Source organism: Lathamus discolor, chromosome 2 (assembly GCF_037157495.1).
Source record: "Lathamus discolor isolate bLatDis1 chromosome 2, bLatDis1.hap1, whole genome shotgun sequence".
NCBI lineage: Eukaryota > Metazoa > Chordata > Aves > Psittaciformes > Psittacidae > Lathamus > Lathamus discolor.
This window is the reverse complement of record NC_088885.1, coordinates 131,078,691-131,089,762: the sequence shown is the minus strand read 5'-3', so window position 1 is coordinate 131,089,762 and position 11,072 is coordinate 131,078,691. Positions and strand designations below refer to the sequence as shown.

At 42.2% G+C, this 11,072-nt stretch overlaps 1 protein-coding gene across 1 annotated transcript; it reads right to left on the bottom strand.

Moving 5' to 3' along the window:
* Positions 1–4,938: 4,938 nt before the first annotated feature.
* MRPL53 (mitochondrial ribosomal protein L53) lies at positions 4,939–9,686 on the bottom strand. Its single transcript, XM_065669409.1, has 3 exons — positions 9,443–9,686; positions 7,514–7,626; positions 4,939–5,386 (listed from the first exon to the last, which is right to left on the bottom strand). The coding sequence occupies exons 1-3, from the start codon at positions 9,529–9,531 to the stop codon at positions 5,259–5,261; spliced, it is 330 nt and encodes a 109-aa protein (XP_065525481.1). The 5' UTR covers positions 9,532–9,686; the 3' UTR covers positions 4,939–5,258.
* Positions 9,687–11,072: the final 1,386 nt, after the last annotated feature.

Below are 11,072 nucleotides of genomic sequence, written 5' to 3'. Positions count from 1 at the left end.
GGGTTGAGATAACGACAGATCTGACCAGAGCATGTCTAATTGCTTAAACAATGACAAACATCTAGACCGGAGAAAATCTGTAAGGAGGTAAGGAATTACATTGCAGGTCCCTGATTTTTTCCTGTGCTTCTGCCAAAAGATAGTTTTTGGTATCAATTCTGGCACTTTTATGTGCAGCTTAGCACCATATTGATCCATCTCTGCAAGGGCAAAGAAGCAGTAACCATCCAGTTCTTAAATTTGCAATTTCCAGTAAATACTTTGAAATTCACTTGAAAAGTGCATTTTGAAGACAAGTTCTATAAGGCCCTATCTAGAAAAAGAGAATTTAAGAACTCCATGACAATAATTATTGTTTCTTTTATTGGTGCAAGTGATTTAAACCACTCAGATTTACCAGTAATGAAAGGCCAATTCAGTGAATCTGTGTAAGAACTGTTTGAGATGACAAATTTGCTGGCTTGGCATGCTGACCATGCTGTTTCTATAGCAAGGCTGCTCTTTGACTCCTTACTGAAAAAGGGTGGAGTGGTCAAAAGAAACAGAGAAGTAATGTCTGAGTAAGGAAGGAACATGCTGCTTTGCCTCACGCCTGTCCTCTGAACCTCCTGCAGGAATTGCCAGTCTGAGTTGTGATAACCTGTCCACTGAGGACTTGTCTTTCTCAGGCTTTGCTCCTATTGACTGAGCATTCCCTTCACAAACACGTCTGCTGGCCTACTTTTCCAACTATTTTGTCTTAAATGAAATGTTTGCTTCCTGTGTAAGGAAGTCAAATTCGCTTCATCCAGTGAAGAACAATATAGAGATCTCCTTTTGATACACTATTAAAAATCTGCTGGCAACACTGCCAGTATGTAGGAGACCGCTTTAAGCCAAGTGGTCTCTACACTTGCTTTAAGCTAGAGTCTCTATGCTTGCCTTAACTCTGCTTCCAAGTACCACTTGAAACTTAATGAGACACAAATCAAAAGCGGTTGGCAACTCCTTTGCCCTCACACCTCTAATACCTATTCCTGGGCACAGCCTTAGTTTTGTAAAATCTTGAGAAGGCCAGCTCAATGTGAAGACAATTTGTTGCTAAGTTAAAGATGACCAGGAGCAAAGTAGCATTCGTGCTGCTCTGTCCCAGCATTTCTCAGCATACAGAGCAAGGCTGAGCAGGAAGAAGAGAAGAAATAGTAGCCCACCAGGAGCAAAGCACCTTGTCGGCTTAAAGCTGCTGCAAGCTTTTGGCAGACAATAAAAAAGGCTCAGAAGAGTGACTCAGGCCTTCCAGGAAAAAGGTGATGTGATCAAATAGTACCAGGAAGGAAAAACTCTATTACACCAGAAGGGAAGGAGGGAAGTGCACTGGGGAAAAGCACTGCTGGTAGGTGACCTGTCAGCCTGAAGGTGACTCCAGACTACTCTGTGGAGAAGCAGGCCTGGCGTCCAGGGAAACTGGTCACACATGTAGTTGAAGAGGTGGGCAGTAAGCCAGCAGTTCTTAAACTGCAAGGGGTGTGTGCACCTTGAGAGCGCACCTTGAGTATCTTACATTTGGGAGCAAAAGTCTTGAAAACTGTTAAATGCAGTCCAAGGATATTTAAGGGGGGGGGGGGGATGGGGGGGTGTGTGGAAATGGGGGTGGAGGTGTGTCCTTACACCATATCAACTATTTGGTCATTCAAAATTCATATATAGTAGAGGTGAAGAACTAGGAAAAGCCAGCCAAAATGAATGCATTCTTCACATCCAACAGGGCAAATTCTTGTGGGCAATTTTCTGAAATTAGTAGATGACACCTTTTGCATGTTCACAAACAGCAAAAATGTGTTAGATTGTAACATTTTGAAAATAACTGAGATTTAAGGCATCTCCCACTCCTCAAGCGGGTTTTGCACAGCAATACTGTACTATGCACAGTTTTTCCTACAGTATGTAGCACCAAGTTGCCCAAATTGAAATCACGACAAACAGAACAGAATTAGCACTAGCTCATGTGAACTAGCTCTGACAGCAGGTTTCTACTTGTCCCTACCCTGCAAGAAAGCCATCAGAACGTTGCAATTTTGTATTTACTTGGGCCAGCTAGTAGTTAAAACTTGCTGTGGAAACCTTCAGAAACACTGCTGCTCCTGGATGAAATCTTTAATAAAGACACTATTCTCTTTTCCTAAAATCAATGCTGCAGGTATTTAAAAAGGATCTGAATAGCACATTCACCTGTTTCAGGACTATTTTCCCTACACATTGACAAGAACTTCTAAATAAATATGCATTTGTACAATGAACAGGTCTAAGATGATTTGGATCATTTTAAATCTCAAGGTATTATAGATCTAGGTATTTTAATGTCATCACCTCCTATCAGATGCCCTACATGGTGCTGTGTTTGTATTTAGTTAATCCTAGTGGGTTTAGGGCCTGATCCAGGCCCTTTTATATTTAGGCAAGCACCCACATTCTTGGTGTGGTATAGTAATCAAGATTAGCTTGCTAGAGAATATTAACATGCAAAGTCAATGCTCTCCCAGCCACGCTTTGTTCTGCGTGACTGACCTTAATACCCTGTACATCCACAGTCCCAGACTGTGCCTGTCAGGAAGATGTCAGAGTAGCAGGTCACTCGGCTTTGTTTCAGTCAAACAGCAGCAGAAATAGACACCGTATGAACAGCTTGCAGCAAAGTTATCTAAATGCTTAGAGAAGAAATTCATTAAAGATTATCGTTAACATACTTGAAAAATGAATTCATACTTTTATCTGCGTGGTACAGGGAGAGCAATTTTCTACATATTAGCATAATAATCACCAGAGGATTACCTCCTTGCCCATATTGCCTGTTTATATCACTTCAATATCTAGTAGTCTCAAGAGTGAATGGTTTTAGCTTTATTTTTCTATTCTGTACGTTTTCCTTTCTACCTTACATATTCAAATCCTAGTCATTATTTCTGTTTCATGCACAAAACATTGGAGCTTTAACCCTGTAAATTTCAGCTACTAGCACACACAGCAAAAGCAGCATCAGCCAACACCTTGTCCACTGAATTGTCAGTCATCTCTCGACAGCAACATTACAGGCCTTTCGCCCTAACCCAAGTAAAAAGACCGGGCATCTCTGGGTTGCACTCAGCAAGAGCTTGTCTTTACAGAGCAGGAGTAAAGAAAAAAGAACAAAACACCTTTCCTGAACAGTGGAGAGGATTGATTTTGGCTATAAAAAGCCTGAACTAGGATCTTATTTTTCTCCCTTTTTTCTTCTTAAATCCCAGTCGTGGGCTATAGAAACTTATTATTGCTATACACTACAAACACTTAATATTGCTTAATCCCTGTTTCACTCGTTAAGTACTTACAAGTGACTAATTATTTAAGATGGATGTAAGTGGTTCACATTAAAACCTAAGTTTTACATACTGGTATCACTGTAAAAACTGTCAAAAGACAGAAAGTCACAAAGATCACTGATATATTACAGTAAGAGAACATTAACCAAGGAATTTATAACTCTGCAGTGCATTTCCACTTGGACACTTCTCACTTTCCCTGTAAGGCTACTTCAAATAAAGCCATGCTATATGATGTTCTTTTAAACTGAGAAAAAAAACCCAAAACACACCCCCAAACTGTCCTTTGAACCACCTTATTTCTGTTTGGTCTACTTTCTAGAATACTCCTCCAGTTTGACAGGATTTAAAATCTTCTGTTTCAGATGCTCTTGTAACTCCTCCACTAGAAGGTAGCCCAGTAGCAGGTTCAAGAACTCTGCACTCTGAAACCCCTTGGAAGAGCTGGTGGCCTAATATAATAAAAGGATAACAGACTGCAGAGAAGGTGTTCATCCCTAACCAAGCCACTCACATCCATTGTTCCCACATTAAAACTTCATTGACCCATCTGCCTCAGTCATCTGATCTCACTCTCTTCTGTTTGTTGCAAACACACAGAGGAGGCCAGCATAAAATATCATCAAATGTCTTTAGCACAGCTCTGCTTCTCTAACGTGTTGCCTTGACTTCAACCTCCTGTTGAAAGCACTCCAATGAACTGCCTCGACAGTGCTATTTAAAACAATGCTGCTTTCAGAAAGGACAGCATCCATTTACAAATCTTGGCAAAAGGTAAAACTAACTTCAGATTTGTGCCCCCTTTGGAAATATACACACTAAAATTTCATAGAAGTCAGGCATCTGATTAACAACAGGTAGAACTAATGTCTCTCAATAGTACTGCACCTGCAATTCTCAAAACTGGAACTTCAATTCACAATGAAAATGTAATTCAACTAGAACAAAACTGATGCACATGAAATACGTGTGCAGTTGACACCTTCACCTGCACAGCCTGAGGACAGATCAACCCTCCCAAACCCACAGAGCTTTGCAACACAGATGTGACACCCAAGCATTTACTTTAATAAATAATATGGTTGGGCACAGGGCTACAAACACCAAATAAAGCTTTCCCTTTGATCTTTATAAAACATTAAAGAAATCTCCCAAAAGTGACCAAAATATTACAAAACTGAACTTCAAAGATAGCCCTTTTCTCCAACTATCAAAAAACCCCAAACCAAACAACAAAAGCAACCTAACTTTCCCTTTGAGCTAAACTTTGCTACTTTTATGCAGGCCGAGTAGCTCTACTGTGTGTTCGTAGCCCCATTACCTGGTTACATTAACTGAGGAGCTAAATTTAGCAAATCTCAGACTTTCTTAAAAAAGAGAGGAAGAAAATGGCAGGGACTTAGCATCATCTGTATTACAAACACAGTATTACAAAATCTACTCTGTACATGCAGCTTGGTGTCCCTCAGCTAACTCTATGATAAAAACTTTCAAAGTTGCCTTCAAACATTTGTATTTAATAATTCCCAAAAATAATGACCAGGCTGATAATATTTTGCATTCACTGTATAGAAATTGAGGAAATAATGCCCAAAGAGACCTGTTTCCACCGTAATATTAATTTAATAGATAATGTGCATTATTCACATTTATATGCAAATACATGTGATATTAGTCCGACGTGCAGATGACAGAGGCAGCTGCTTAGAAAGATGCATTCAAACATACTAAGACACGCTGACCCACTAATGCTGGAAGACTTGCTGATCCACTGTGCTTTAAACAGTTCATTCTGCTGCACGTTAAACTGGTCAATGTTTGGACATTTCTCTCTTGCAGATTTTGTTGCACAGGAGAAAAGCCTTCTGTGCAGCCTGCTGTTTTCAACACATGTAAATGCAAACACAGTTGTTTTTCTGTTCTTCAGGGGCTCTTCCTCTTGCTTGTCTGTTCTTCCTTAATCTCTTTTGCATTACACCTGGTCCCCAATGCTGTTAACATTTCTGCTGTCGTCAGGTTGGCTCCCTTCATTATCAATCGATCTCCATCAACTGTAAATGGAAAAAAATTCAAGAAGTTACAAAATCTAAATCACAAGTGTACAGTTCTGTTTTGTATCTATAAATCCAAACACCGCACTCATTTTGTCCGATTAGAAAGTACTCCACTTACCAAGGAATGTGATTATGCCTCACCCACAAACAAATATATTAAACTGCACATAGGACACATGAAATTTTCATTTCTGTACTGCATTATTGAAAAATCCGAAACATTTGTCTAGGTATACCTATAGTAAGAACACGTATTTGGTAAGAATGTCTCATACTATGCCCTCAAAATCATCTGACAGAAGGCACAGAAGGCACTGGAAGGCGTAATTTCCACACATGGCTCAGCATTTTAGCAGCATGTTGTCTATGTCCCATTTAACTTACTTCTTTAGCCAAAACAATGAATTGGTTTACACAATCTGGTGGTTGTAATGTCAAAAAAAGAAAAAAAAAAAGACTAGGATTTCTAGAATTCTGAAAGGCATTATTTTAAAACAGGGAGGAGGCAGTAGAAGTTAAGCACTGTCCCTAAGTTAATTATTTTTCTTCCAAAATTTGCAAATACAAAAGCCGTACTCAAACCCATATACTGCAATACTATGTACGGCATTCAAGTTCCAGCCCCATGTTTGCCATCTTCAAGGGCTTTTAACTCTCTACTTGTTCAGTAATCAGCTCTCAAAAAATGAAGAATTCAGAGCTGTAGCTCTTGGCATTAGTGAAATAAATTGTTTTGGTCTTATGCTGTGAAAAACATTGAGCTTTACTGCTTAAGCCCTTATACATCACAGTTAGAGACAGGCATGGGAAAGACAGAGGCAGATGGGGGAGAAACACATTGCCAACATACTTCATGTCTGAAATAACCAGACTTTCCCAAGCAAAATTAAGTACATTTAACATTCTTGACATATCTACTGATTCACTAAATAGATGAAAGTTTAAAGAAAAACGGGTATCAATGATCAATAATAATGAAAACTTTAATGGGCTACATGACATATTTGTCCATTACAGCACAGCAGGAAAGAAGATGCAGCCAGAGAAAAGGACAAAAGCAGATTAGAGCCATCTGTTCACAGCCTAGAATCTGGGCTGCTTCCAGGTCTGATGAAATTTTCACCATCAATTCCCTGCAGGCTCACTGTACCCTCAAAGGAAATCAAGAAATTTGTTGTACATCAGTTGACCTCATTTTGCACATCCCATCTGCACATGTATGGTTTTATCCATATGAGCAGTTCCTTCAAACTGCATAGTAAGATATTCAATTGCATAAGCAACTGAAGGTATTCAGCCTTTCTGCTCTCAAGATGGAGATGCCTCCAACATGGATAACAGAAGAAATTTCAGAGTGAACAGATTCTTACATCAAAACGGACCCACACTTAACTTCAAGAATTGCACCTGACTGCAAGGTCACAGAAGTATGTCACTACAAAAGCTGACTCAACCCTAAAGTTAAGTCAGTTCTTTGATCAAAGATCCACCAAATCTAACTATAGTAGAAGGATATATAAAAACATTTACTAGCCATCAAGCTGTTATAGAATCATAGAATAGTTAGGGTTGGAAAGGACCTTAAGATCATCTAGTTCCAACCTCCCTGCCATAGGCAGGGACACTTCACACTAAACCATGTCACCCAACGCTCTGTCTAACCTGGCCCTGAACATCGCCAGGGATAGAGCATTCACAAGTTCCCTGGGCAACCCATTCCAGTGCCTCACTACCCTCAAAGTAAAGAAGTTCTTCCTTATATCCAATCTAAACTTCCCCTGTTTAAGTTTTAACCCATTACCCCTTGTCCTGTCACTACAGTCCCTAATGAAGAGTCCCTCCCTAGCATCCTTATAGGCCCCCTTCAGATACTGGAAGGCTGCTATGAGGTCTCCACGCAGCCTTCTCTTCTCCAGGCTGAACAGCCTCAACTTTCTCAGCCTAGTTTTGAGTCCCTCTTCCTTTTTTTTCCCCTCCCAGCTGCACAACATCTAGCTATGGACAAAAAAAAAAATAAATGTAAGCACAGTTAAAAAAAAGAAAATCATAGAGAAGACAATAACATTGTAACAACATAAACCAGAAAGGTCTTTTTTTGGCCAAGATTAAAAATGAGCTCCTCACCAAACATAACATCTACTAGAGGTTCGGATCCATCATGTCTCACATCAGCAGTCACTTCACAATTTTTATTAGTGGCCTGGATTCTTTTATGGTTTATATATCCAAGAAAGTTTCTGAAAATAGATTTGAAAATATATTAGGTATATTGTAGATAGAAATTATAGAAAGTATATTTCTAAACCTGAGTATCTTGATATTGCTGGCAACAAAAGTATAAACAAAATAGGATCTGATTCAACAATTTCAGACAGACTTCTTGTGGGATAATCACAAATCTAAAATGGATAGTCCTTACATGCTAACAGGTAAAACACATACCAAAGAATTTTGCAAAAATTCAGTGTATGCACTTCTTCTGCATACAAGAAGTGTATAGTTAGTAATAATAATAAAAGGGTTAGTAATAATAATAAAAGAAAAATCAGCAATTTCCATTTTTCTTAATACACTGGTTGCTTGCCAATGTTTTATTGTTTCGGTTTGACCCAGTAGTTATTTATGTAACCTCGTTGGTCTCCTGCAGATTTCTGAAATGCATGACAGATACTTAACATTCTGGGTGCTTAAAGACATTCCAGGTTAAGTTGTGTTACTAAGTTTATTTCAAAAGTAGATGTGTCTGTAAAGCTATTGCAAAATGACATTTTACAATTGTTTGGTGCAGAACTTGCATCACTCAAGGAGCACAATAACTTAAATTTCTCCAATAGTTAATTACAATGTTAGAGCAGCAGCTGTGCTCTCTTTCTCTCCCATTACCAGCATTGGAACTGGTGATTACAGACCCTCATCTGCAGACTGAGCAACTCAGAGGGGCATCTACCTGGGCAGGCTGGTAAAGCTAAACACACATGCCTACACACCAGGGTCTCCGCTCAGGCACAGAGATCCTGCTCAAGTCAGCACAGAATGAATTCTCTGTGCATCCTGTTATAAATGAGCCCCTAAGACAGACAGAGCATATTCTCATTCTGAAATGTGAAGGTTCCGCCTAGACCGAGCTACAAAGCTGTGATAAACTCAAGCCTTCAAAGACCATGAGCATGAAAGTTGAAGTACAGTGGATGCATGTGCTTGGGAAAAGGAGATTTTTCTCCAGAGAGGGCACAACAAATGCTGCCCTTTCCCTCATTATTTGCCCCCACAATGTCTTCTTACTTTTGGTGGCTACACTGACAGCAAGTCAAAGGGCACCGCAGTGACAGCAGTTCTAATGGCTTCACAGAACCACAGAATCAGTTAGGTTGGAAAAGACCTTTAAGATCAAGTCCAACTTTCAACCGAAGACTGCCAAGTCCACCACTAAACCATGTCACTAAGGGCCTCATCTATACATTTTTTGAACACTTCCAGGGATGGTGATTCCACGACTGCCCTGGGCAGCCTCTTCCAGTGCCCCAGCACCTTCTCTGTGAAGAAATTTTTCACAATACCCAATCTAAACCTCCCCTAGTGCAGCTCAGGCTGTTTCCTCTTGTCCTATCACTTGTTACTTGGCAGAAGAGACCAGCCAGCTTCTCTCTCCACGCTCCTTTTAGGTACTGTGGAGAGCGATAAGCTTCGTTTCGCACCTGCCACTGCAGCGATCCGGGCAGCAGCCGGCCGGGGCTGCCGCTCTCCTTGCCCTCCCAGAACCTTCAACGCTTCCACGCGCAGAGAGGCAGCAGGCCTGTGCCCATCGCCGTGCCCGGGCCCTGGGGCAGGGTCTGGCGCATAAAACCCAGCCTCTACCCCTCTTCCCCAGATAAATAAAGGCAAAAAGAGTGTCCCTCACCCCTGCCGTGAGGCGCGCAGAACCCGAGGGCGCAGGAAGGGCACCGGGTCTTTACACACCGGGGTGCCCGGCCAAGGCTTCCCCGCCGGGCCTATGCCCGAGCACGCCCAGGCTGCCGCGGGGCCGGCGCCGGGCAGCCCTTGCAGCCCCCTCACCTCGTGCTCTCCACATTGGACTCGAAGGGGCAGAAGCGGACCACGATACTCTTCACCGGCCGCAGCACTACGCGGATCTTCGACGCCATCTTCTCACTGCCCCCCACTACAACTCCCGGCAGGCTCCGCGGAAGAGGCGGGAAAGGGCGGTGGGCGCGCCGGGTCGCCCGCCCCACAGGCACCTGGGAAATGTAGTCAGCGCCCGCCGCTCTGCGCGCGGCAGCCCCGCGAGCACGGCTCCTGGTGGGGTGCCGGCTGCCTGCCCCCCAGCCTCATCTTATAACCCGGGGAGCTCAGGCCGGGAGAGGGACCGATTGGTCAGCCGGTCCCAGCTCCTCCTCTGGCTCTGGCACACCGTAGGTGCAGCCAGGGAATAAATAAATAAATAAATAAATAAGCGAGCGTACTTTTGGCATGGATTTGGCATAAACCCGCCTTCTTTGGACTCTGCAGCAGAAGCAGCAGGCCCTTGTGCCGTTAAGACTCGTGCAGGGGGCAGAGCATGAGCGGTAGTGCTTATGGGAAGCTATAGGACGTAGAATCACAGAATCAGCGAGGTTGGAAACGACCTTCAAGATCAAGTCCAACCGCTGCCTGAGGACTGCCAAGGCCACCACTAAACCATGGCACTGAGGGCCTCATCTACGCAGTTTTGAACACTTCCAGGGCTGGTGATTCCACCACTTCCCTGGGCAGCCTGTTCCAACGCCTGCTCAGCCTTTCAGCAAAGAAATGTTTCTAAACTCTTATCTCAACCTTCCCTGGCGCAGATTGAGGCCATTTCCTCTTGTGTTATCACTTGTTACTTGGGAGAGGAGAACATAGTGTCCATTAAATGAAGAAACTAAAATGTAAGGGTGTGTTTGTTTCTGTATGTTAAATCTATCCCTATGATGTGAGAGTTCTTGATGTCTTCCAGAAGTGGTTTATTTACAACAATTGAATATTCAGGGAAATTAAGGGAGGTCAATAGGAAGCAGCCAATACAGTTAAGGATAAATTAGAGGTAATATTCTGCAATATATTAAGCAGAAGAGAGACTTATAAGAGGCAATGCTACGGGAGGTGAATATGTCTGTTGTCGGGTTTTTTTCTCTAAGGGGTTAATACAAGTGTTGCACCCCGAGGCTGTAGACGAGAGGGTTTGGGTGTCGATGTGGTGGGTGCCAGCTGGGCATTTTCCACTAGGTGGCACAAACCTCCCTGGGAAATGCTCAGCAGCACCCAGATCTTGGCCAGGGTTAGGGACGGGTTGTGGAGGAAACCCAGTAGCAACGGCATTTGAACACACGGTGTGAATTTCTGTGGAATAGTCAATACCGAGCCACGCTTCCGATCTGCAGGAACTGCATTAAGCATCTAGCATCCCGTGTAACAGATAACCTCTATTTAGAATCTTATCTTGGCTTATTGGAAGCCCTCTTTTTAAAAAGATCATATAGTCATTGAGGAAAAATCTCCCTCTTCGCTGAGATTTAGCCAAGAGAAGTTAAGCAGCAAAACTAAATACAGCAGTCAGTGTAGTTTTAATGTTTAATGTTTCCATTATATTTTAAATACATATCTTAGTCTTCCTTTATGGAAAAAAAAATGCATTTCTGTGAGATATTTTTTGAAAGACTTCACTGTA